Source organism: Heliangelus exortis, chromosome 6, assembly GCF_036169615.1.
Source record: "Heliangelus exortis chromosome 6, bHelExo1.hap1, whole genome shotgun sequence".
NCBI classification, from domain to species: Eukaryota; Metazoa; Chordata; class Aves; order Apodiformes; family Trochilidae; genus Heliangelus; species Heliangelus exortis.
Genome location: NC_092427.1, coordinates 7,721,732 through 7,749,655, shown reverse-complemented (window position 1 = coordinate 7,749,655; position 27,924 = coordinate 7,721,732). Strand labels below are relative to the sequence as shown.

The window sequence follows — 27,924 nt, the reverse complement described above, 5'->3', positions numbered from 1 at the left end:
CAATCTCACTCTTCAAAAACCACAGTGGATATGTAGGAACCCATGCTCACAACTTCCCATGTAATGAGATGAACAAGTCTGACACAAACATAAAAAGAAATTTTGTGCCTTTATTGGAATGGTGTTAGGTTTTAAATACACCAATTTTGATAACCTGATTATTTGGTTTTAATTAGAAATGACACTACAGAACTGCAATACTGGTCCAACAGTCTTGTCTTTACTTTTCTTTTTTTTTTTTTTTAAAGCAAGAGATAGTATGAAAATGCACCAAGTAATCAGAAAGCACTAGCAGGCATTGGTTAATCCAAGATACTAGCTTCTTAGTTCCAAAAGCACTCACATTGTATGGAACCCAGGATTTAGATTGTCATGATTTGCACAAGCTAGTTGCATGAGTCATGACTTTGTTTTTTTAATTTAAATTCAGGTTGGTCACTGGTAAATTTTTTCCTCAAATATTACAGGGGTTTTTTTATTCATATTTTTCCTCAAAGTATAAAAAAGTATGAAATATAAACAAGCTCCTGCATCGCACCCCTGAAAGGGTACAACGGAAGCATTAGAGAGCTGACTATCTACACACCATCAAATCTTGGATAATTCATTAATATACAAAATACCAGGGCACAGAAAGAACTAAAATCCACTTTTTTTTTTGTTTTGTTACGCACAGGTTCAAATAATCAATCTAAAGAAAAAACATGATCCTTTTGGCTTTCCACTACATCTGCATGTTGAGACACTTATTAAAATAATCCTGCTTAATTGTGTTTGGTCTTTTTCATATTGTCAAGTCATGTTTGCTATCTTAATACCAGCCATCAGACAAACAAGTAATCAGAAAGACTTCTCCTCCTTCCCACCTCCCTATCCCTGACGCCTCTGAGGTCAGCTTTAAGACATGACTCCAAACACAGGGTTGTGACGACAGATGCTAGGACCAATCTCTTCATAATCTTTTTTGGTATGGCATACTTGGTAGAATTCAGGCTGTAAATGGAAGGAGAAAAAACAAAAAAGTCGGTGAATGATACATATATTTTATATTAACAACATTTATTCAGGTTTCATTTGCTCTTTCAAACTTTCCAGTCTAATGCAAAAGCTTCAAAGGGGACAGAGAGTATGTATTTGCTACCTGATGACTATCAGAAATCTTCCAACTTTTCTTAAGTGAAGAAGAGATGAGCACTCCAAAAGCAGAGCCAGAGTAACTAAAACACGTGCAGCTTTACAGCTAACTTACTGTGGAAGCCAGCATTGATCCTCCAAACCAAACAGCATATCTTTGCATATGGTGTGTAATGACTTGAACGTCAATGGGCTTAGGCTATAAATGAAAAAAAAAGAAACATTAAAAGTTACCTTTGCTGGTAAAAATAACACCTTTCAAAACGTGTGTATTTCAAGATTATTTTTCACAAATTTCTTAAATGTGGGGTATGTACATTTACAATTATACCATCAGATTATCTCCTGTAAAACCCAAACCAAGAAATATATTGTTTATAAATGGCCAGTGACATACTTTATCAGACATTAAGAGATGCTTATATTCACACCAGCTTTTCCCAATACCCTCACTGTAGTGTTCCTTTCCAATTATCCGTGCTTTACTTTCTGCTGAACTTCCTGAAGTACCATTTATTTATGCAGTTGTAAGAACAGATCCATGCCACTTACCCCTTTCAAATTCAACACTTAGTTAATTTTCATGCCATTATTCTAACAAAGCAACAGTTGCAAATCAATTGAAAGGTTATCTAGAACCAATACTGTCTCAGTAATACTTTTCAGAACTTCACTCATTCCAGTTAGTCCCTTTTCCTCCATATCCACACAAACCTCCATTCTTTACTTATGCTTTTGTGTACATAAGTTTCAGAAAGAAATCATTTGTTACATTTGTTCCAGTTGAACTTCCTGAAATTTGTAACAGTATATAAAAATTATTTGTAATACATCTGCAAAATTCAAGCCAGTGATTACTTGCAATGCCAAGTACCCTGAAGAAGGAAGAATCAGATCAGATTTCCTTACTCACATCCTGCTTCCTTCCTAAGTGGTAAAAGACTAGTCTGGAGAACAGAGAATAAACGAGGTTACTTCAACCAGGCAACTGGACATCACTGAAATTTCAGTTGTCCTCATTGCATAGTAGGAGGCTATCTTGAGAGTTTTAAGGAATGTTTGATCTCATTTGGCTAGATTACTAAGAAAAATTAATGAGGAAAATCCTTTCAATCTTGCATCTAAAGAAAAACCCAAAATGACTTTTGTATTATCATCAGTGATGATTTGCAACTGATCAACAGCCACTTAGCACAATACATAACAGGCATTAAGTCTCATCCTTTCATTAGATGAGACTGATTCAGTTCAGTAACAATGGACAGGCAGCAAAGTGCACACCTGGGGAAATAACACTTCCCTGTAGGATACTACAGTACAAGTATTTTCCAATACCAGTCTGCAGCTCTTCACAACATATGAAACTGAAAAGCTTCACTAAGAACTTTAAATGAAATTACTTCAACAAACATGAACATCATTGCAATATGTTAATTTGGAGTTTTCCAGGTAAAAAGGGAGAGATGCTTGCTAAATGCCTGAGCTGTGAGAACTTACCTTCAGTCTGCCACCACTAAGTTCTTCACTAAGTTTCAGCCTGGCATCAACAGTCCTTTTCAAGTCTCGCTGTAAACGGCGACCAAAGTCCCTGAACATGGTTGAGCCTCCGGAGAGGACAATATTCTGTTGTGAGTAAGAAAATCATTAACCATTTCTGAAAACACAAGTCTCTAACTTTATCCAGTTCCTACATTCTAAATATCTAAACACAGCCTTTAAAATGGCTTTTAACAGGTTAACAGGTATGCTTTTATTTATCTAACACACAAACATGACAGAATATGAATTCACACAGAGGTGGTCTCATTAAAATTGGTTGTGCCTTAAAATCTCTTTATATCTTAGGACATCTCACTTCTTTCTCTCAGATTTTTGTTTCTTTTGTTTCTTTTAATTGAGAGATTGAGCAATGAAAAATCACATTCTGAGAAAGTGCAAGTGAACAACAAAGCCTTCTGCATACTGAACTCCTTTGAAGAAAAATGGTTAGTTTGTTGGGGATTTTTTTTTAAAGTTTCAAATATGTGTTTGAAGATAAAGCACAATCCTTCTAAAACAAGTATTAAAAAAATTCCTTATAGCTACTGACCTTATACAGTGGACGTCTAACATCAATGGGACAATTTTGAATAACTTCATCTACTACTTCTGAGATGGGTTGTGTAAAATCAGGATTAGCAAACTACAATCAAGAAAAAAAGACAAGTTAGGATGTAGGATGACACTGCAAAAGAAAGAGGGTAAAGAGAAAAAGGTAAGAGATAGAACCATGCTGTTACACTACAGAGGTCACAAAAACTAATAATGGAAATATGTTAGCAACATTTGCTGCCATTTATAAAAGGCTAATGTATCATTTTTGCCAGCTATTCTTTAAGGAATAAATACATGCCCTTCAGAGATGCTTGAGTACCAGAGCAGAAGACAGTCAAATGAAAAAACATTGCAACAGAGGAAGGTAGAGAGAAATTCAGGGAGAATTAAAAAAAAAAAAAAAAAAAAAAGCTTTATTCCCTTTTACTTGTTCCCAACACTGTAAGAGAGACACAGCATATAAAGGTAAAAAGATAGAATATTTAGAAACTTAAATTTTCAACAGACAGGTGAGAAAAACTGTGCAGTATGGTGAGACCTGAAGTTTTATAAAAAAATCAAAAAGAAAATACGGGCTTAGTAACCCATCTACTTTAAAAATTTCCAATATAGGGCTTTGTTTAGGTATCAACCTGAATTTGTGTGAAGATTACTATCAAGATGAATCAAAATCACATTGACTGAAACAACAGCTGGTATCTAGGTAAAAGTAAGGAGAAATATAAGCTGGTATAACCACTTCTTTAAAAGTTTGTAAATATTTGTATGCTATCCACCTAAAATGCAAGTGAAAAAAAGCATGACCATTCAAATCAACTTACCTCAGGATGGAAGAAAATCTCTGGCCCCAGGAACCTCTCATAGCCAACATCAATGGTAAATTCTTTCTTTGAGATGGCATTAATTCCAGTATACTGTTTAATCCATTTTGTACCATCTGTGTCATACTTGTTAAATTCTTTTACTAAGTCAGGGCAAACGTAACTAAAGCGTTCCTGAAAATTGAACGTGTAGAGTTAGAAGCATCTCCTTAAGTCCAGCAGATAAGATGGGATGAATTTTTTTAAACTGTAATAACTTAAACCTTTAAGAACAAGAGCTTTAAACTGGCAGATACAGAACAGGCCTAAAAAATGGCTGAACTGACATTTAGTGGATACAGTCTGATAATGGCTCTGCTACTACCAATCATTTCTGTGCAGCACATCTTGCTGAGCTAAATCACTTTTCTTCTATTTTCCCCTCTGAACTTCCACAATGGTGACAAATGAGTTCTAAAGTAAATTGAAGATTTGCCATAGAAACAAGGTTTAACTGTACTTTCAGCTGAATGTCTTTGAGAATAGCTTTGTACTTCAAAAAAGAACAGAACATTCAGAAAGAATAAAAGAATAATTACAGCTCTTTACACTACACATCCCACAAAGGACATTTCCTACTGGATATTACAATAAGAAGAAGAGGAGGAGGAGAAAGGGGAGACTAAAAGTAAAGAGTGAAAGTCTAGGCCAAATTGAGTATAACTCAATGGTGTACCTTAATTCTAAAATACTTCACATTATTATATTATTTAAGCATTTTAATATTATTTAGAAACAGAGCACCTTTAGTTGGAAGGGCATGATTTTAAGAGATTACTGTATATTAAAATTAGCTATCAAGCTCTGAGCTAAAATAACCTTAACACCTGGCAATGTGAACATTACCTTCACTGCTTTAGCTGTTTCCAAGGACTGTTCAGGAGGAATTCCTACTTCTCTCTCCCTCAGCAACTGCTGAATGAAGTATGTTATATCTCGTCCCGCAATTGGAATGTGTTTGATACAGCTGCCAATCACATACCCTTCAGCCTGTAAATAAAGTTCAGCAGGAGAAAGACATTGACAAGAAATCCTTCCCAAAAAGTTCAGGAGGGACAGAGAAAGTAAAGGAGTCTAAACTCCTGGTTCACTACCTGTGATTTTGAGACTGCTTCATTTAATTACCAGAAATCCAGCTCCTCAGTAGATTTACTTTACTTGTATAAAGTGTTTTGCTTTGCACTGGCTCATAACTCTTACAAGGTTAAGAGGAATAGAAAGGTCACTAGTATGTAAGGCAGACAAATAGCTATACTCACTATTCCTTGGCCTTTCTTTTCTCTTCAAAATGAGGTTACTCTTACCAAAAAGGTCAAGGAACCTTGTATCATGAAATATTATTTTAGAATAAATGATGTGGCTCTGCAGTCACAGCCACTGATGTAAGACATGATGTTCCACATGAACCAAAATTAATTTTCTGAAAGCAGGGAGAAAATGCATCATTTCAGCACATTGAGACGGCTTAGAACACCAGACTGGCCCATACTCATCCAACAATCTACCCTTCCAAGCCACACTCATACTGGGACCAGTATTAGGGCCTTAAAAATATGTGGTCTAAATGTAGAAAACAGAAGCCTTCAACCTTACCAGAAGTACTACACCCAAAGAGATTAATCCAGGTATGACACTAACATTAAATGCTTAAAAATTCCTATATACCCTTTACATTCATATAAAATGTTCTTTCTAACACAGAAAAAAATGTGAGGTTTTTGAGGATGCCAAGTTATACTTCAGTCTGGGTAAGTGTCAACCACAGAGAAGTTACAGGGCAAACTGTTTCTGTAGTTTTGATGCATACTTACAACAGGAATAACATGAGTGACACCATCACCACTGTCTATAACCGTGCCAGTCAGTGTTCGTTCTCCAACTTGCCTTGACGTCCAAGATGCAGCTAAGGCAAGGACAGCCTTGTAAAAAGGACACACAAAAAAATCAAAATCTTCAGAAAACCATTGCAGTGCAGCTCCCACCTCCCACTGCCCTTCCCAACAATACCCAGACTGACATCTTCCTGGCAATATACAGCATTGAAACTGATTTAGTAATATGACACAGCTACACAACAGCTTACAAAAAAGAGACCACATAAACCAAGTTTTTGTACTTCTTATTGTCAGGGATTCAATTCTTGGCCTAACACCATTATTATGATGTGGTGTGTTGCTTGGATTTTTTAAATTTATGATACAACAGATACTTTACTCTGCTGGTAAGAGGCCTTCTTCTATACAGGTAACAAGGGAACAGTACCTAGGCTGGCAGACCACAGCATCAATGCATATCAAATACCTACTGGTGAAACTGCTAACTAAAATGACACAGAAGTATTCCTAACATCATTCATTCAGTTTTCACAGTAAAATTACTTCTAGCTCTAACAGAAATACTGTACCTCTAACAGAAATACTGTACCTCTAACAGAAATACTGTACCTCTAACAGAAATACTGTACCTCTAACAGAAATACTGTACCTCTAACAGAAATACTGTACCTCTAACTTTCAACAGCCCTGCCCTTACCTGGACAGCAATATATAGCCCTGGGACATTGAAAGACTCAAACATGATTTCAGCAGTATATTCTCTATTTTCTGGAGTATTTAATGGAGGCTCAGTCTGCGAGATAAAAGAAACCCAAGTTTTACTTACATTCAAATCAAGCACTTGACCTAAAAAAAAAAATTTTTAAATCACTGAATCCTAAATTTTGGAAGATGAGTCATTCTCCAACAATTGCATGTAAAAATAGTAATGTGCAAAGGGTGCTCATAAATGCAGCTCATAAGTGCAACTAATAAAATGCAGAAACTCCCCTGACAATAACAGAATTTATGCAAACTGCATTGCAAACACTTAATTACCTAAGTGAAAAGAGAAAATCAGAAGTGCAACACAATCCTTAGTGATTAGTGCTTAAGAATTTACCCTTTGTGTTTCGTTAGCTCATCACAGCTTTTGATTTTACTGAAAGTATCAAGTATCAACCTAAAAATTAGAAAGCATGAAGCTTAACACATTTAATGAACTACAATTTTAAAAATTTCTCAGTGATTCAATAAAGAAAGAAACATTTAATCTATAGAAGACAATCACTACAAAATGAGTTTATATGATCAGCTGTAGAAATGTACTCAGCTGAGAGAAGCTAGCAACAACATACAACATGCTGTCAAAGGATGCTGTAATTTTCATTAAAATACTAAACATTAAGTCTCCCCTCTGAAAGAGCATTTTGGATAGTATTGCAGGATATATAAAAAAAGAAATAGGTCAGGGAATTTTCAGATAATTTGCATTTAGTTTTCAACATAAGCATATTCATAATTAAGAATTATTAGGCAGGTCAGCACCAACATTTACACACAATTTTGTACACAGGACATAATTTTACCTACCAAAAGAAAATAATGATCTTCAGGTTCTGCCCTTAGATACTTAAAGATTACTTGCTCCATAAACCTCTCCATTAAGTCCCAGTCTTCAACTATACCATGGCGGATGGGCCACTGTCACAGAACATCAAAATTTTAGTGTTTCCATCTGTGGTAAATGCATATAATCTCCATACACAAGAAACCATGCACTACCTTCTCCTGTCCTGATCAGACACCTATTCAAAATCCATACGCCAGCCCTGATTAGTAGAGAAAACACATGTTTTTCTCAGCAGAACAGAATGGTGGCACTAGGATAAACCAAAGGCTCCCCCTCACCCAGCATCCTGACATTGAAGATGCCAAGGAACATGAAATAATGGGACATTCCCAATTAACACTTCCCCATGCTCCCCCTTCACTTCAAAAGAAATATCTCTTTACATACTTCTAAAAAAAAAAAAAGTTACTACAATCTCCTGAGTATTAACAAAACTAGTACCAAACCTTATTTTCCATTAAAACAGAGTTAATAAGAAAGTAAGAGTAAAATTAACCAAAAAAAGTACTCCTAAGAGGCTGTCTACTGTATAGCTGATGCTTTCTGAACAGCATTGGAAATTATTTGAAACATTTCTCTTAATACCTTGGTTGCATAAGTTGGTTTCTCTATTGCTTCGTCCCCGATAAAGAAGTCTAAATCATCAACACCCTTCAAAACCCTCCTTTGTGCTTGATCAACCACTTTTGCAGATTCTTTGATAGCAATACCTTCAACAGACAACACAAAATATAATGAAAATCATATATCCTGCATTAAGAAAACCTCAATATTCAAGAACAGGAACACTAATTGTATTTATCCTTTGTTTCATGTAAGCATAGAAAAGCTAAACAAAACTCAGATAATTTAAATTCTCATCACAGGTAAACATAATTACGATTTCTCAATTAACAGAATACAGACCTAAATATAGATTTAATTGCTAAACATTCAACATCTAATCAGAGAGATAAAATATAAAAAGAACCACTCAGGGTATCCCCATGGATCTCATTTTATTCAACAGGTTTGCTAATTTTCTGCACAGTCCTCTAATAATTAGGAAAAAGGAATGCAAATGTAGAAGTTGTAGAGAGAGGAAAAAATAAAATGTTCTCATTTGATACAGGGATGTTTTCATTTGCATCAATTTGATTTCTGGACATATTGTGAAAGTGAGATATGGCACAAAAAAAGGGACAGAAGAGCAACCAAATAATCAAGAAGGAAGAAAGGCAGAAGGGAAGAAATTGAAAAAGTAAGAAAATTAGACAGAAATAAAAGAAGCCTTTTAAAAGGACAAACCTGTATGACCACATGACGTGGCTTTACGTGCTTTAAAATAGATTTTCACAAAGTCCGTGTTTAATTCCTTCCTTTAAATCATACTCCTATCTTATCATTAAAAACAGGATAGAGAATTTCATTTAAGGAGGACTATAAATCTCTCCTTCACTTCAAGGAATAACTGGCAAAAGTTAAAAGCTTGTAACTTGGCAATTTATTCTTTCCTGGAAAATTACATCACAAATAAACAAAGGTTTTTACAAGAAAAATACTGGCTAAGGCTAAACACAGGAACCTGGAAAGATGGATCAGTGATTAGATATCACAGGAACAGAGATTTTCCCTTCCCTCATCTTTTGCATGAGCCCTGTGGCTACCAGGGTTGCAGTGCTAGCAATGCCCGATGTATTTTTTTTAAGTCTTACTAACACAATCCTTTACACAAATAAGGAAATTCATATATTGAAGCAGCATTAGTATCAGCCTCAAAACTTCAAAGGTTATGATTCAATAGGTCTTCCAAAGAAGGCAGAATTGTTTTGCTAATTCATAGAAGCATTCAGGTTGGAAAAGACCTTTAAGATGAAGCCCAGCACTGCCAAGCTCACCACTAAACCGAGTCCCTTAGCACCACACAGCTCATGAGTATGTCCAGGGGTGGGGATTCCACCACTTCCCCAGGCAGCCTGGTCCAGTGCCTGAAAACCCTTTCCAGGAGATTTTTTTTCTAGTATCAAATCTAAGCCTCCCCTGTAACAAGTTGAGGCCACTTCCTCATCCTATTGCTTGTGTAACTTAGGAGACCAACACCCACCGTGCTCCTTTCAGGTAGCTGTAGAGAGCAAGAAGATCTCCAATTTTCACCTTCTGTTTGCTCACAACTAAGAATTTTTTTTTTTTAAGTTATGAAAATAGGTCTATCCCAGCAGACACAGGGCAGCACAGCAACAAGATCTGGAAATCACATGCTAGGGTGAGGTACCCTTAGTTCACTGATGTTCCCCATCCTTCTCCCTTCTCTTCCCTCAAAAAGCAACAGAAGCAGAGCTGTGCAGACAAAAGTTAAATGTTGTGAAAGACTGAACAGGATAAGAGAAAAGACATTTTCAGCTCTACAGGAAGAAAACTGAATCATAGTGTAACTTCTGCAGTAGCCTATAGGAGAGCAGAGAGGAAGCAGAAGGCTGGAGGAAGCTGAAAGCAGGGGGGTAGATAGGAAGTAGAAGCTAAAATCATAGGGAAGGTGTTGCAAGGATAGCACTTGCTTTAAGTGAGAAGAAGAATCTTGCCAAATATTTTTCAGGTGATCATTACAGAGCTCACAGATTTTTCTGTACAGCTCTGTGTTATCTTCTAGAGATATCAAGTAAAATACCATCACTTGGCACAGGATTATAGAAATTTCCAAGTCAAAGTAGTTCACTCTGTTACAAGCCTAAAACAAGATGGGAGCTCTTAATATTTTGCTCACATTGAGGCCAGCCTCTTCAGTCCTGGTTTGGAAAGTCAGATATGAGAAAAGAAACAACACGAATCACATACTGCAGCCTGAAAATATAAACAGGAAAATAAACCTTGCTGACACCAGAGCTGGCTACAGTGGTGCCTGAAGATGGGCAGCACTCCAATGGTATCTCAGAGTTTGCCTTTGGTTTGCTTGGCACAAGAATTAGGAGCTTTTAGGAAAAATAAAAAGAGGACGTACTTGCATCAAATCAATTTTTGTGCTTAACCACTACTCAAGACATTTATATTTTATCAAGGTAAAAAAAAGGACATCTAGCATGTAAACTATTATAGATAAACTGAAATAGATGACAAATTGAGAGAACTACTGGGTAACAAAGAAGTTGATATCCTATTTTCACATATAGCAAGGAAAAAAGGTTCAAAATCATGCAAAATTAATAATCCACTAAGATCTAAAGCAGTCAGGGGAAGAAAGCAGTGAACCCAAGTCTCTTAAAAAAAATGGTCCAATGTATTCTCATTTCCTTGACTTTTCAAGCAAGCATTTGTCATCTCTATAGAAGCATATTCAGAATTTATCAAGATGAGAGATAAAAATTTGTTAAAAGCAGGAGTAAGATAAGCAGCAAGTGAGTAAGACAGAAGGAATGCTGCTCAAACCTGCTTAACAGCAAACATTTTTTAGGGAACCAAATTGATAACATGTACCACCACTACTGAAAGTCAAAGGAGAAATCAAACCATTTTTCCTCTGTGGATGATAATAAGGAAATTAAAGACACTTAACAGCTTTAAAAATACCCACAGTTTTAGGTAACATTTTATTTTGAAACTAGGTACTGCTATGCTCTATTTTTGTTTCTCTAATACAGATTACACCAGTGCCATTTTACCCATTTGAGGCAGAGGATTAATCCAGACTCATGCAGTTCGTGTAATTATCTAACTTGGATTACAGTACAAATGAGAAAAATGCCCTTTTCATCAAGAGAATTGCAGTAGGAACACCTAGAGTGTCTTTTTTCTTTTTTTTTTTTTTGTTCCTAAATTCACCACAGTGTATCAAAAATGTGACAAAAATATCTCATTTCTTCCTATTCTTTTCTATTTTAAATAACATCCCTGTTGTGTAAGTTTCTCTGCTTAATGAACTGACAGGTCTCTTCATTCTCAGAATTTGTTTAAAGTGCCATGATCTCTCCTTCTCCTTTTCTGGAATAAGAAAGTGGTTTTAAAATTCAATAAACCAAATCTAAAGATGAATAAAAAGGATACAAATTCTAGCTGAAATTAAATAAGATAACCATTTACCAATTTTTAAAGACTGCTATGAAGTTTCAATGTTCTATTAACTTTTTTTTTTAATCTAATGTTAAAACTAGTTTTTGTGGGAAAAATAAAACTGTGGAGTACATTTTACATGCCACTGAGATAAACCAAATGAAATTAAATTGGAAATCCAAACAAATTAAGAAAAACATATAGAAGAGACTGAAAGGATTCTCTGCCTCCTATGAAAACAGAAGAATGCATTAAGTGAATTACCTTTAGCTTTCCATGAATATTGCTTTTGAAGCAGGTTTTCCAGAAAAAAAATTAGAGTCTGAAAGATCAGGTTCTTTTTTAGACTGACTATGCTTGAGCATTATTAGTTCTAGCTCTTTTCCTGTTATATCTGCACGGGAAACTGGATGTAGTAATTATTCCTTTTTACCAGGATGTAATACATGATTACTTTGGCACAGATGAGCAGGGACAAAATGCCAAATGGTGTAAGAGGTCTGAAGGTGAAACATTTCTAAAGGAAGCTGCCTGAGAGCCCTGTCACTTCAAGTAGGAGAAACAGTTCACACAATAGGGAGTAAGTAATTTTAAGTGTAAAAAAGATAAATGCTTCCATGTTATATTTAAAAACATACTATGTTAAAGTAACATAGTTGTGATACCTGCAGAGTATAACATTGTAAACCATACAGATACTGAAACATCTGATTTTATATTTTTTTAGTTACAATCCACTGAACTTTAACCTGGAAAGTGTCTAGTAAGGGAAAAACCTTCAAAAAAAGTAAATATAGTCACACAACTATATTTTAGTATGGCTTCAATTTCCAAGATACTAACTTGAAGTATTAGGATACCATTTTAATGAATGCACCTTTTTAAACTGAGCATCTATAGCAGAACAGAGCCATGTTATCACTCAGTGTCATCACTCGGTGGCATTTTCAGGTCATTAATTTCTAACTTTTTTTTTTTTTTGCATAGTATGTTATAGAAACACTTAAGTGTAACTTCAGCATTCATGCAGAAGTAATAAATACTTACATGAAGGAATAATGAACTGGGGTTCAGTATTACCAGCATATCCGAGCTTTGTATACCTATTGAGGCAAAAAAAGGTTAGGTTATAATATTTAATATCACAAATACCAAGGGTAGCTTCTTTTTTTAATGAACTTTTCCCATACATATATATATATAAAAAGCACAAATCTACAGATTCCCTTTAAAAAAGAAAAAACAAACACCAAACAAAAGAAGAACTCCTCTTTTTTAAAAGGTAAAACAATGTTCCCTGCCTAATGAACATCATTGCTCACTTCTACTCTAGTGAAGTTTTTTACACAAAGTAATCCAATTTATCAATGCTTAAAAGTATCATTTAGTCAGCGTAGTTCTTCCCTGCTCAGCAGTTTGCATTTCTATAGAAACATTTTCATGTAACAGTGGTAGAAGTGTTTGCAACTGCTAACTACAGGGGAAAAAAATTCCCTTTTCCCTGGGCTGTCAGCAGGGCATGTGGCAGGGCTGGCCACCACTTTACAAGCATTCTGGTGTAGCTGGTCAGTACTGACAGCTGGTAGTGACACTGGTAGCAGAAGAAATTCCATTTAATGAACCGAAAATAGTCTTGAAAATGTGTTTAGTAAGGCTAAGGAAAGCAAGAGGAAAAGAACTTCACATACCCAGTTCCCAGAATGTGTTATGGTTATATACATGACTTTCACTGTCACAGTGTAAGAAAACTGAAGAAATTATCCATGTGTTGATGAAAAATAACTGCAAAGCTCACAGTATCACAGCTTCCTAGCTGCTGTTTCAAAAGAGTTAACAACAGCATAGACAAATTCTAAAACATGCAGACCAAAAGGCACACTAGTTACAGCCTAGGCACAAGTTTTTAACAAACACAGACATGACAAAGTTCTCATTTTCTGTATGTTTTTAACATAGACATGACAAAAGTTCCCATTTTCTTTATGCAGTCAGACAGCTGTACTAACTGAAGTAGCACCATCAGCAAAACCATGAAACACTGTAGTAGCACCTCTACAATCTTCAGTGCTTATATGAACCTGGAAATTCTTAGGAGGTACTGATTTTAACAGTCCTTACATTTATAGACAGGAAAATGCCCGGCAACAAGAGGTTCCATTTTTCCAGGCTGGAAGAGGAATGCTGCTGCAGAAGGTTTTGCTGTGATGCTGCTGATGCTACTGCTCACAACTTGCTCACGTGTTTGCTAACCTGCACACAACTTCTGTCACTGACATTACCCACACGTATTAGTGCTGGGCCAAGAGAAACCTGTCCTCAAAAGGAAGGTGTAGTTCTCCCCAGACAAAGCAGTTAGCACAGGACCTCATCTAAGACAAAAAATGCTTTGCAGCCCCTGTAAAACAAACTGCAGCACAGGGATTTTACAGCTAAATCTATGCAGGAACTTCGGAGCCTGAAGGCTACATAAACCTACAACTAGATCAGAAGTGCCTTAACAAGTAAAGAAGTTAAAATTGTTTGATTATTAAACTGAGTATTTCAAAGAACACAAAAGCTAAACTGTTGCCTGTGGTGTGGGAGACTGCCCAGCACACACACAGACTGGAAAAAAAAACCCAGCCAAATGCAAAATGCATTTTAGATAAAAAGACCACATTCAGACACAAAATCAGCATATCTAAAACCACTATGGCCTACTCAGCAAGAAATCTCCTGACTCATGAAAGAAGAAAAAAAAAGAAAGTCTCATTTTTAAGCTTCAAAAAAATGGGAGAGGGGGGATAAACACAACACCAACAAGAGGCAAAAACCCCCTTGGTTTCTGGTCTCTGAATATGAAAGCATCCTAACAGCAAGTCTCCAATGCAAAGCTTCACACCTCTAATCTACCAAGACTTCTTCCACATCAGGAAGGCCACCACTGTTGCCTTCGTTTAGGGAGGGAGCTGCTGCTGTCCCTGTGCCTCAGCCCTGTCCCGGGGCTCCATGCTCCCCAGGACACAGTTTCTGCAGCATTCACACCAGGACTGGTACCAGGGGGCTCTGCTAGGGCTGCCAGGGACTGTGGTAACACACACAATAAACAGTAAGATTGATCTTTAAAACTAAACATATATAGACAGAGACTCTCAAGCTAAAATGGAGTTTAAAAATGTCATAATGAGAAAAAAAGGTAGTTTTAAAATTAATAAAAGCTCATGCAAATCTTCAGTTCTCCAAATGCATGGTGGTTTGTTTTGATGGGGTTTTTTAATTAAATTTTGCAAAGATGAGGCTTTAGTCAGGCTGATCAGATCTATTCTATCACTGCCACATGGAAGTAAATATTTAAATCACATGAAAAAAAAAAAAAAAGGATACCATGGCCAAGCTGATTTAACAAGTATACAGTTTCCACAAGCAGCTGGTACAGGTCAAAGTGTGTCTGACTAAGGTGTGATTCACAGGGGAATGTGGCACACCCTGTCTTCTTCAGGGCAGTAAGGCCACTACAGAAAAAAAATCCAGATATTGAAGATATCATAAGCCAGTAGCAACACTGGATCACAGTTGAGTCAATCACAGCTTGTCTGGCTTGCTACATAGCACCTAGGAGTGGCAGGAGGGACTTCCAAGGAGACAGGCAGGGACATGTCATTAATGAGATGGAAACTCAGCTTTCCCACACTGAATTTGGGGTACTACCCAGTAGTAAGAACAAGGCAGCATAAAGATGAGTATAAAACTAGAAGCAGACTTCTATTAAAATCTGTAACACTGATTTATAAGATCCCAAAGGTGAAAACCTGAATTCAACCTTGATCATCCAGATGTTTTCCCTTATTTCTTCATGTCCAGCTACATGAAGTGTTTCTGTAGGGCTATTAGCTCGCATTATTAGAAATGGAGATAAAACAAACATGGCAAAAATTTTGTTGGATAATCATGACCTTCAGGTTTACTGCAGAAGGTAACCTTCAAAGTATCCAAAAGCAGCTACAAAGTCTCAATATGAATGTGTGTAGATACACACAGAGCCATACACACACCCACAATATCAAAACACAAACATAGGGTGTTGGTATTACCCAGTGACTTCCCTGCAGCATCTTCTCTAAAAGGCAACAGGGTCTCACACGCCAGCCTTTGACCCAAGAGGATGCAATTATGGGACTGAACAAAACACTATTTTTTGTAGAGAACATTCATACCACAAATGGGGTGGGGATAACAGCTAACAAAGGCTCCTTCCATGTTCACTCTACCAATCCACATCTCAGCTATCAGTGGAGAAATATCTCTACTCACATCCACCTCAAACTCACACCCTGAAATTGTGAAGTTGCTCAGAGCTGATCTGCCCCAGAGATCTCTGGAAGGACAACCAAAAGGCTCTCCACAATCCTCTCAGGATTTCTTGTATGTGCCCTCTAACTTAGAATGATGTTTCCAAGGCTATGACATGAAAGCAAAGTGACTTGAAGGTTACTTACATATTAGTCATGCAGACAATTTTAAAGCCAAAAGGAAACTGTACTTAGGGTAAGAACTTCTTACAAGATCGTCATTAACAGAACCTCTGTCTCCAAACCACAAACCATGACCACACACCTTTGCTCCACTTCTTTCCTGTCTACAACTGTCATTCTGTAGTTGTTCTCCCAAGTTATACACCCTAGCTCTTAGCACAACTGAAATTTTAACAAAAGGGTGAGGAATAGGTGACAACTGCTTTGCAGGCAATCCATTTGTTCAGCTGCTCAAAGTACAACAGAAATGGGGTGGCCCAACACAAATTGTATCCTTGTCATTTTGCTGACAGCTCCATGCAAAGACACAATGAGTTAGCAAAGCAAAAACAGAAGAGAATTAGCAGACAAACGTCACCTGACCTTCAACTTCTGTAAAGCAAATCCAGATTACAGTCTACCCTCAGCTACCCCTAATGACCTTGGTGAAAAGCAATTTCATGCATAGGAAAATTCTTTTTTTCTCTCTTCTTAAAAATGTACACACAACAGGAGTAAGATGCACCTCTAACACTGGCCCCACTGGAGATGCAATGCAGCACAGGGATTAAAAACAAATAAATAAATAAAAAGTCACTTTCTAGTTTACCTTCAAGGTGGTAAAGTTAGAAAAAAAAAATACATAGGGGGATATATTTTTCTGAGTTTTTTGTTTGGTTGGTTTTGTTCAAATTGTTTTCTCTTCATGACAGTTCTGAATTACTGTCCACCATCTGAGCCACAACAATCCCGTGCAAGCTCTCACTCAAAATGCAACACATTCATTGCCCTGTATCTCACCTTGCAGATGCAACTGGCTTCCCAAATACATTGACCTGTACAGTATATGCATCAGCTTGTATGGCTAAGTCCTAAAATTCTGCCTCTCTGTATACAGGAGGCAGGGCTGCACAGCTTGTGCACCAAGCCCAACAAGGTTCTTCCAACTAAACACATCTCTCCCAAGTCCTATGTAGACCTTGCCCAGTGAGTCTTGGTCCAAGGAAGTCTTAACATTTAGTGATGGGATTAGCCTTTCTTGGAAATTAAACTGCATTTATACATAGAAGTAAGCTGATGCTGTTTTTTCACAAGAGCTAAATACATGGAACACTTGCTAAGGTGGCAGGAGATCTGTACTCCATGTCCTCTTCTATCCAAATGGGTTCAGAACCACATCTTTCATTTCCCTTAAGAGCCTCTAGCTACTTATAGACTCTCCTGAGTGCTTTGTATTTTTTTCCTGAAACTGTGTGGAAAAGACTCCAGGAAGCAAGCCCAAATGCCCAGTAATCAGAACTTACGTGTACAATTAGAATTTTCACCCCTACTCCAAAGACTGCCTAATTATTTAATTCCATGACCATATAGGCATAGATATGGACACCTTACAGACCTGCAACTTGCTGCTTCCTGGAAGAACTGTTGAGTTTTGCAAGTGATACTGTGTCAACGGGAGTCAAAAATCATCACCACACTAACAGCTATACACAAGACCATACCAGCCATTTAAATCAAATAACAAGAGGTAGGTGCTTTAAAAGAAGTAATCCCTGCTGATTTCTGAACAGTACAGGTACTGGAGTCCAGGAGTTTAAAGTCTGGGAATCATTATTTGACAAAACTCTTTTCTTACAGTTCAAACTGAGATGCTCAAGACCAAGAAGTTCTAAATACACCCTGGCATGTTTGTTGTCCTATGTAGATAATTCCCACTTACATGCTGGCTTTTCAAAATCCCATGCTGAGCAGCCAAATGCACCAACCTGGACTTCATAGCCTAAACCTCCTTCAGGTGTGAGAAAAAGGCTGCATGGGGCTGGGTTTTTTTGATCAACGTACAGCAAAGAAACTCCAGAGGCCTCAACTATATAAAACAATGAACAGCAAAGAATACTGTGAAGTCTGTTGCCCTTGCTCAGGAACTGTCTTTATTAGCATGGGCTGCAAACCACCTCATCATTTCAATCCAATCTCAACCTCACTTCTCTCGAGACACCACAGCAGTAATTCTCTATATAAGAAAACCAGCACAGGCTGCTACAATATTTGTATGCAATTCTGCTTGCTAAAATAACTTTGTTTATGCAAATCTCCTCCATCATAGCAGAGAAACCATTAAAACTATTGCACCAGAGCACTTTAACGTTTCAATTTATGAAATTTCAGGCATCGTATCTTAAAATTACATGATAAACAGCTCAAGATAAAAGATACAAACCAAGAAAGGTTATTTTATAACTTCAGTTTCACAGCTTCACAACAGGCCACTGTGTGCAGGCATGCAGGATAGTGCAGATGTGACTGAAGTCTGCTGAAGCATGTAAATTCTTTGTTGCAGGTGTGCATACAACAGCAAAATTCACTGCTGGCCAAGCTATCTTAATTCTAGGAAAATTGTAATTAAGTGAGCAGGTTGCAGAAGGCAGTACAGAAAAGCTCAGAAAGTGGGGAGAGTCAAAGGAGGATACACATATACACAGAACAGAAAGGGATTCAGCACTCCAGTGCCCAGGCCCTTACAGATGCTCTGTCCATCAAAGACTTCATCAAAAAGGGCTTCATAGCCTTTCCTGTTGTATCTGGATAAATTCCATGCAGACAGAATTTATAAGAGAGATACGGTGGTTTTACTCATGTTTTTCAGTAACAAAGCTGCATTAGAAAGAACTGGAAAACTTCAGAAACATGGATGAGCCCTTAAGTCTTCCTACACAGAGCTTCATGTGCCTGAAAAGCCTGAAAAAGCCTTTGTATTTTTATTTGTTGCTTTTCTTCTGTCCTCCTTCTTGTACACCAGATGAGACTGAAAAGCCTAGGGGATGTTTACTTTTCAAATCCTCACAAAGAGAAATAATGAGAAAATTATGGAGAAAGAGAAAAGCCCCTTTAAAAAGTCCCCAGGCTCGAGCATCAGGTACAAACTGGTTAAGCGGCAGCAGAAATCCCTGAAGGATCTGATCATATTAGGTAAATGGGGCTTGTACTAATAAATTCATTTACTATCTCCTTTCAAATGTCCTTGATAAAACATAAGACAGAAAAAGACTTGAAATGAGTCATGCCTTTCATATTTTTGTATCTTTTACACACCACTCGTTGCATTTTTTAATAACTGCTGCTTCTGTCAAGTTTTAAAACACTTGTTGATCAAAAATGTTTTAAGTAATCAATAGTGAAAGCCAAGACATTAGTTCTATAAATGGAAAAAGCACACAAAATTACAAGTGCTCTCAGAAGAACACTGCTAATCTGTAGACAAGACCTGAAGGGATGGCAAATGGGTATTTCAAAGACATAGGGGACCTCTAGACACGAGAGATGTTACAAATCTGGCAGTCTGCAACCTTGGCCTTAGAATTAGCTGCATTACTGTGTATCTGAAACTATTTTCTTACAATATTTCCCCCAAAGATCAGTCCACTCAAACAAGAACTTTCACCTTGGCAACAAATACTTCTTTACTTAACATTTTCTTGACATAACTGTCACAGTTAAAAACCTTAAGCAGGATGAAGTGGTGTGGAGTTTTAAGTAAGCCCAAAAGCAGCTTGAAAAAAAAAAATATGCTTTAAATGAATAATTATTTCCCAAACAGGGGAAGAAAAAAAATCTCTATGAACAGTTATCTTTAAAAGTCTCTCTATATTTGTCCAAATATACATATATATATTTCACAACCTGAAGCACAGACATGACTGCAATGTTTCCAAGTAAAAATCTAGCTAAAATGGGTAGCAAAAAACCCACATGGCCACAAATAGCCAGAGCAAAACCCTCCTGGTGTGTGACTAAGAGGAACACAGAGGCAACAGCATCCTGTGCTACACAGCATTCAGAATAAAGTCAAATGCACGGCAACAAGAGTCTTCAGGTGACAGGTTATATCTCAGTTTGGAGAACTGAGGAAACTACCAGATTGTGCAGTTTCTAATTTTACTAACATTTGGATAGAGTAGAAGAGAATCTACTTTCAAATTTGCTCTATGTTTACTTCCACCAAAACTGAAAAAAAAAAAAAAAAATAAAACAAACAACAGCATAGATAACTTGACTCTGCAGCAGTTCTCTTCTAGAAGTAAACAGGAAGATGTGATGCATTTATTATCAAAAGGCTCTAGCTTGTGGCTGAGTCGTGCAAAGTGTACTAAAACAGTTAAAAAAAAAAAGACTGATTTTCAAGTTTAACAAAATCCATGTTTAGGTATTCTGATGATACTACCATCTAAATTTGCACTCAGTCAATTTTCTTTAAATTTGTGAAATCCATTTCAAATATTTATTTTCTGTGTTGAAGTACATGTCAGCAGTAAAGTCAGCTTTCCTTTGATTACATTTTCCTCAAAGAAAGAAGAGCAAACAGTTTTGGATATTATCTTTGTATAATGAAAATAGTTTGTGTTGGCAAAAGCAAAATGCTCTCTTTTTACTTACTGCTTCCTTTGAGACTTGCAGATAATTCCATTTTAACAAGTATCTGAACAGTGCCTCTGTGTTACACAACACCCACACAATACTAACCTAGACTGCTAGGTTTTTTTAATAAATTTATGTTTCACTTTTATGCAAGTTTTTTTGAGTATTTTCCACAGCCTGACTACTCCATGTAGTATTTCCAAATAATGGGAAAAGAATTCCCCAAAAGTTCAGAAGTCTGGATGACTAAATACTTAATAGTATAAAATACTTATTGTAAGAGGGGAAAAAAACCAAGAGATGAGAATAGCTATAGATACTTTTCAACATATAAAACAAGGATGAATCAATTGAATCAACAAATAATTTATTGCCAGGTAAACAAAATCTTGCACTTGAAGAGATGAAATGGGCAAAATCTGAGTCATAAGAAGCAGAAAGAGCCATAGCTGATACAAAACTGACTTCGCTAGGAAGTTTTCCAAAGAAATTAAATAGAGCAGCAAAACCACGTTAAAAAAACAGCTGGGCATTTCTGCTTGCTATCTGCACAATTTCAGCACTTGAGAGCTCCAGCTTTGAACCACCAACTACTACAATCTCTCCAGTTACACCCACCTGAGCTGGGGGTAAGATGAAACCAAACAGAGCATGGACAAGAAGGAAGGAGCTCACAGCAAGCACTGCAGGAGACCCTCAGCACACTTCCAGTCTGCCCAGTACACTGGTTACTACTTCAGCATTTCAGTAGGTAACCAAATGTTTTCCATTAAGAACAGGCTTGCACTAAAACACCAGTTTACATACTTACCATGTTAGACCATGCTTCTAATAAGAGATGACTTCCAATTAGAAACAGTTGTTTTGTAGAAAAAAATGCCCCGCTAAGCTGTGGACAAAAACAGACCACTGAATTTTGTTTAATGTAAAAAGCAAATCTCATTTAACAAGATCACAGAGATTCTGAGGTCTAACTGAATATGCAAGAAGTCATATTGTAAAAGCTCTTGCAGATGATTAACAGCAAAATAAATCCAAGGCAAGTAATGAAAAATAAAATGTTAATATTGAAATAGTAGGTAAGCTAGAGACACTGCACCAACTAAAGAGTTAAAATTTGGATTCATTCACTGGTAGCAAGGTTACAATCAAAATAAAGTATCAGGACAACCTCCTGTCTGCATCTTACTCTCCAAAGACTGAGCATGCCAAAACACATCCTGTGCACAGCTGCAAACACTTGCAATGACCACAAGAGAATAATAAAGAGCAACAGGAAACCCCAGGAAAAAAAAATCTAAATTCTAAATTTATCTAGAGCTTTCCTATGTCTAGTCTTAGAAATGCAAACTCATGATCAGAACATGAAGTTGGGGATGAAAAGACAAAGTTTTCAATTTTGGATACAATCTTTCTTGACGACAGATTTAAAAATAAATAAATACAAATAAAGCAATGTAGCAGCACTTTAAAAGGACAGATGCTTCATTTTTATGGTTAAAGTAATCCTGCTATGGACATTAACAAGATTGAAAAGAGTGGTATTTTTGATTATTTACCCAAGGATGATTTTTGTTAGGTTGGCACACGTAAACACAATTTTAGTTCAGTAAAACCAACTACGTCATAACTTTAAAGCAATACAGGTTTCTTAAGCAGAGCAGAAAAGGAAGTAATGAATTTGGGACAAACTAAAATATTTTTTTAGTGATTTTACCACTTCTTTCTCCTTAAACGTCTTTAGATTAAGAATGTTTGTTCAAAATTGCAGTAAACAAGAAGCTTATTTGAAATTGTCAGTCGTTTTGTATTTCCCAAAAAAAGCCTACAATGATGAAACTGTATGTTGAAACATCATGTCGAAACTTTTAAACTTGCATTACCAAAAAGGCCAACTGCAAGGTTTTTTATCCATGCCTATAAAATAGTGGAGAGGCTGGATTACTACTCAGGAACTAGTACTGTATTTCTGAACTCCTAGAAGCTGTATTTTCAACTAACTTAGATGAGCAAACGTGTATCACAGTCACACAATCAGCATATGTTCTGGAGAGAATGTTCAAGCCAGGTAAAAAACAACCAAGACAGCAGAAGGAAACCTGCCCTGTGCCACCCCTGCACACCCACAACCCCTCCTCACACCTCTCCTTTCCATCAGGCCTGGCTCTGGTTGTGGTGACTGTGCAACCTTCCCTCACATGCACATGTAGGAGCTCTGCTCATTTATCATTAACTTTATAGATTCAAACCATGGGTGCAAGTGGGTTTGTGCTCTGAAATGCCCCTTTCCCCCCCTCCTTTTTTTTTATATATTCATAAAGTATAAGTAAGATATGAGAAAAACGAAGCAGAAACAGGAGGACTTGAAGGTGCCATGCATCTTAGATGGCTTCTGACATGCATTTAATTAAGAGATAAACTGATTGCTATAACTATATTCCAAAATATATGTGTATGTGTATAGGAATATATATATATTCCTAACTGAATTCCTGATACTCATTACTCTGTTGGACATTGTGCATTTAGTGTTAAAACATGGACTGTGATGTATTCCAATCATTTAAGACACATCACAGGTCATCATGAGTCTTCAGAACCTATTTGCAATTATTATATATATAACTATAACTCTCCATCTAGCACAACTACTTTTTCTGTGTTAAGGACAAAACAGTTCCTTCTCTATTCCTAACCATTTCAGCTACTGGCAAGTAAAAGATATTTTTTAAATCCTGGAAGAATATTTTTTCCATATTCCATTAAGGAATTACTTTGTTCATGCTTTCCATGCTGAAAGTTGCTTCTGGGATGACACAACATAAAGAAAATTAATCCCAAAAGAGATGGTTTTCGAGGTACAGAATAAGATACTATAAAAGTGCCAGAGCAAACAAAATACAGGGCATTACTTCCCCTGACCTGCTTTTTATAGCACTGGATTTCTCATCTCACAGATCTTTAGCCTTTTGAAGATTATTAGCTCTTCACGGATCTTGAACTCATTTATGCTACCAGGTCAAAACTCAGAAGAGAAACAGAACCACATAATCCTGTCATAATTTCTCACATTAGAGGATGCTTAACCCATGAACACTTTGCTCTACTTAAGAGCATGAAGCTATGCAGGAGTTGCATGAAGATTAACTAGAAAAGTTAGAGAAATCCCCCAATGCAAAGCTCACCCCCACAGACACTGCACACACCACCCAAGCACCAGCCAGGATTTCAGCTTCTCTGAGGTTTCATGTACCCAAGTTTCTCCTTCCTTCATTTACAGCAGAACTGGTAATAGAAACTGAACAGCCAAAAAACTCTGAGATGTGACTCACTCCGAAGAACAGCCTGCAACTTCACGTCAAGAAAGCTTGGAAATCCTGAACAACCTCAAATTTCCAGGCTCTCAGCTGGGCAGGAATGCAAACTGCCAGGAGGTTTCAAAGGACTCATGCTCCTACCACGAACAGTGGGGATGCTTTCTCCCCTAGTACCAAGGAAAGAAAGAAAACCCCAAAACACAAACATTTTTGTAACCTGTGTAAGGGAAGAGAAAAAGGGGCCTGGTTTGGTGTATGACAGGAGATACAAGAAAGCAAGGCATGAGACAACTGAAATTTTTTTTCCACACTATCATGTAACCAATTTACTCAAGAAGAGACTCAACAACATTGACCCTACCAACAAAAAGTTCTGGAGTCTGGTTACCTACAACATTCATGTACTGCCTGGCAATGAATCTGACAGCCACAGAAAAACCAAGCCTATAGAAAGGGGAAGTGTAGGTGCAGAAAACACAAATACTTTCTTTAAATCACTTTCATTGCTAGAATTAAGTTCACACTATTGAACTGCAGTAGGTTACACAGCCCTTGAATTCAGCTCATCTAAAGAGCCATTAATTCGAAGTCTTGCAATTATCTGTCATCACAAATTATCTAATTCAATGTTATACAAGTGTATACTAAGGTAAAAAAAAATGCAATCACACAAAGACACAGCTAAAATCTACTTGTCAACCTAATCAAGCTGAATTCTGAAGTGGCGTAGGAAGAGCTTTTAATAATGGTTTGCAGGCTGTGCTGTTTGCCTGTGAACAGGCACTGAGGACTATTCCAACACTTAAAAGGCACAGAACAAAAGACTGCAGCCTATTGAGATTAAGATATCAGCAAAAGCCTTTTTATTTCTTTGGTGTGTTTTTCATACACTTTATGGAAATAATACCATGGTATATATATATTATATATATATGATTATATATGACATGGTCCTCCCTACTTCTTCTGTGCCTTGGTTTTCTTATGCTTTGACAAGGTTTCTTAAAATCTCTCTTATCTGTGCAGGCTGATGCTGAAAAGCATAAATCTCCCACCTTTCTCATCCACCTCCTTTCCCTCAATCTTACCTAGCAAAAAAGAATGCACACAAAAAATACCACTCCAATCAAGAAAATGAACCTGTGGCTACACACACAAGATGTGCAGAAAGACACCCTTAATACCTCTCCTACACCTGCCCTTTTGCTGATTAAGGTAAATTCTCCTTGAACTGTAAGTTAATTATCATCCCTTCCCTCAAAAAAAAAAAAAAAAACACAAAAACAAAAACCAAAAAAAAAAACCAAACAAAAACGAACAAACATCAACCAAAACCACTGCTTATTGAAAAAACAAAACAAAACTGTGCACTTCTAAAGACTTGCCTGTTCTACAGGCAGCCCCTTTCAGCCTTCCTGCTGTGGTTGTATTTGTATTTTTGAAACCTCTTTTAGTGTTTTCAGGGGCTATCTTTACCTTCTCTGCTTTCTCTCATTTCAGTAGACAAGACAGTATTCGAAGTGACATCTCAACTGATTCACACACAGCATAAGGGTGACATGATTTATGTGTCATGTTCTTGCTAATGCACAAAAAACAAGATGGTGTCAGAGAAGGCTGAACCAATTAATAAGAAAACTATGAGCATGATTATGCTATCACATCCCACTGCACTACTACCCACCTGTTCCCTATTTGCTTCAAGTATTATATTTTTTCCTTGTAAATTCACCACTTTATACCTTTGACTACCAAAATGAATGAATTTCAACAACCCTAACATTCTTCAACACTTCCAATGCTAAAAAATTTTGCCCAGTTTCCTGGAGCAAAACTTAAGGGGCAAACAACCTGGGACTAAAAAGTGCATCAGAAAGGAAAAGTCTGGAGAGATCAGGCTGGGCTGTGTTAAAAAAAAAAAAAAAAAAAAATATATATATATATATATATATATATGTATATATATATATAAAACAGCATCTCAGAGAGATCTTTAAAGACAGGGAGCAAAAAAATAAGGAGCAAGACTTGGTGAACTCCACAGAGATGAACATTACAGAGTATACCAGGTGCACTGAGGTTGATTAATGGAGTACTTGCACACACACCTACCCCAGGAACATTTATTTGTTTGGATGCTCAGGTCCCTTGGTGTACCTCTTACATTAAAAAGACAAAGTCTTTGCTAAGCAGGTCTCTGCTAGTGCATTGCTTGGCAGCACTGAAAGCTCTCAGTGAATCACTTTGCTCCAGTGGTCACAACCTGTATTTTACAAAACTGTAAAAACACAATTACTGACTTCATTGTGACAACCTGCAATGCACAAACACATGGCATGGGAAAAAGCTTCTAGTGGCATGCAGCACAGTCCATTACAGATCTTTTGTTTTGAAAGATACAGTGCATATACACTTTGTTAAATTTGCATATACTCCCATTACACTCAGCTAGACACTTATTCATGATGTGCCAGCATTCCTTCATCCCACAAAATTCAAGGATTTAGCTCTTACTCTAGCTACAGGTGTGACTTCTTCATACAACTGTTAAACATAGAGACATCATAAACACATTTATGTATTATGCTCTTCCTGAAGACCAATTCAATAATGTCCTACACCAAATACAGTCTCTTGAAGAAAAGATGAGCATGTCCTTTCAAAAAACAAGCACTTGGATTTCAAAAGAACACACCCTTTCAGAGCAAACGTTTGTATCTACACTGCAGTCACTAGGAAATCTGTGAATGCTTTTAGCAAGATGGATGAGAAGTGAAACAAAAAGACAGGTTACCGAATCAGCAGGCCACCAGTGCTAGCTAAAAGAGGAACAGCCTGGAAAATACATTAACACTCTCCAGCAAAAGGCTGATGCATAGTGCCTAAAATGAAGTATCTTATCTTTTAAAATGATACCGCAGAAGAAGAGGTCACAGAGCGGTTTTCACTTTCTGAAAAGTGCTCCTGCAATCGGTACCACGTAACCCTTCCAGGTCGGCTTCCTACAGACACCTTAAGGGCTTGCTTGCCTCCAGGAGCCGTGCCCCGACGGAAAAGGGAGCCAGAGACCCGAGGGCCTTCTCCCGAATCACTTTTTATGCTATATATCACTGGCACCACATTCTCTTCATCACCTGGCAGCTGCTAAATAAAAAGAACAGTTTCTAAAACTGATTTGGTTCAGGTTTGACACTGAAAACTGCCTTATAAGGTATAAAAGCCCAAAAGCAGGAAGAGCCTTTGACAAAACTAAGGAAGTTCCTCTGCGCCTGCTCGCTGGAGGCGGAGGGTTTTTTTTTTTTCTTTCCACAGAGAGAAGTAACCCAGAATAAATGACATTATCCATTAAAAATAAACAAAAACGTGAAAGTCCCCGGGACAGCATCCGACAGCGCGGTGCCTCCTCCAAGCCAGGGAATTCCAGGAGCTTGCAGGCAGCCGCGGGGTCGTTTTCTCCGCTCGCCGCCACCCCCCTCCCCCCGGCTCCGCCAGCCGCACAGGGTCCCCCCGCACCCCGGCAGGCACCGGCCGAGGAGCCGGAGGCGGCTCCTCCAGGGCGAGCGAGGGGAACCACCGGGCGCGGCCGCAGGGCGAGAGGCCTCACCGGGACAGCCCTCCCCGGCGGGCGGCCGCGCAGGGCCCGGCAGAGAGGATGAGGGAAGGGGAAGGGAAGGCAGCCGGCTGCTACCCCCAGCCCTCCCGCTACCGGCACCGCGGTGGTTCGGACGCCACTGCCTGGCCCGGCCCTTCCCTCCCACCCCCGCGGGCAACGCGACCCCCGCCGCCATCTGCGGCAGCGGAGCCCGCCCGGCCCCGGTCCCGGCCCCGCCCCGGGCGGCAACCGAGCTGTCAGCGGCCGTCGCTCACCCCGTGCCGCAGTCCACCACACAGGCCGGAAGCCGCCCTGCCATGCTCCTCGGTAGCGGCGGTGCTGGGGATCGGCGGGCAGCCCTGGTCGCGTTCCGGTGGGGCACGGCGGGGCTGGGCTGGGCCGGGCGGCTGGGACTGAGGGCACTTCCGCAGGGCGGGCGCTGCCTCCCCCGCCCGCTCGCAGGCACGGCCCGGCGAGCCCAAGATGGCTGACCCGCCCCTCCCTGCGCGCAGCGGCGAGGGCGGGCGCCACAACCCCCACGCCTCGCTGACGTC

General features: G+C 38.2%; 1 protein-coding gene across 2 annotated transcripts; it reads right to left on the bottom strand.

The window, feature by feature from the left end:
* Positions 1-90: 90 nt before the first annotated feature.
* ACTR3 (actin related protein 3) lies at positions 91-27,892 on the bottom strand. 2 transcript variants are annotated; one of them, XM_071746509.1, is made up of 13 exons: positions 27,646-27,892; positions 21,273-21,350; positions 12,603-12,658; positions 8,121-8,245; positions 7,496-7,606; positions 6,621-6,716; positions 5,900-6,007; positions 4,935-5,078; positions 4,050-4,223; positions 3,224-3,316; positions 2,632-2,757; positions 1,250-1,333; positions 91-993 (listed from the first exon to the last, which is right to left on the bottom strand). In XM_071746509.1, the coding sequence occupies exons 5-13, from the start codon at positions 7,565-7,567 to the stop codon at positions 898-900; spliced, it is 993 nt and encodes a 330-aa protein (XP_071602610.1). In that variant the 5' UTR covers positions 7,568-7,606; positions 8,121-8,245; positions 12,603-12,658; positions 21,273-21,350; positions 27,646-27,892; the 3' UTR covers positions 91-897. The 2 variants fall into 2 exon arrangements, with proteins under 2 accessions (XP_071602610.1, XP_071602611.1); XM_071746510.1 differs by lacking the exon at positions 21,273-21,350 and having other exon boundaries at positions 27,646-27,891.
* Positions 27,893-27,924: the final 32 nt, after the last annotated feature.

Coding starts and splice junctions, on each gene's coding strand:
- ACTR3 (XM_071746510.1), bottom strand. CDS start 27,689: ATGGCAGGGCGGCTTCCGGCCTGTGTGGTGGACTGCGGCACGGG. Junction 12,659..27,645: donor GTGGTGGACTGCGGCACGGG/GTGAGCGACGGC, acceptor TTGCCTCAATAG/GTATACAAAGCTCGGATATG. Junction 6,008..6,620: donor GGCTATATATTGCTGTCCAG/GTAAGGGCAGGG, acceptor CCTTTTTACAAG/GCTGTCCTTGCCTTAGCTGC.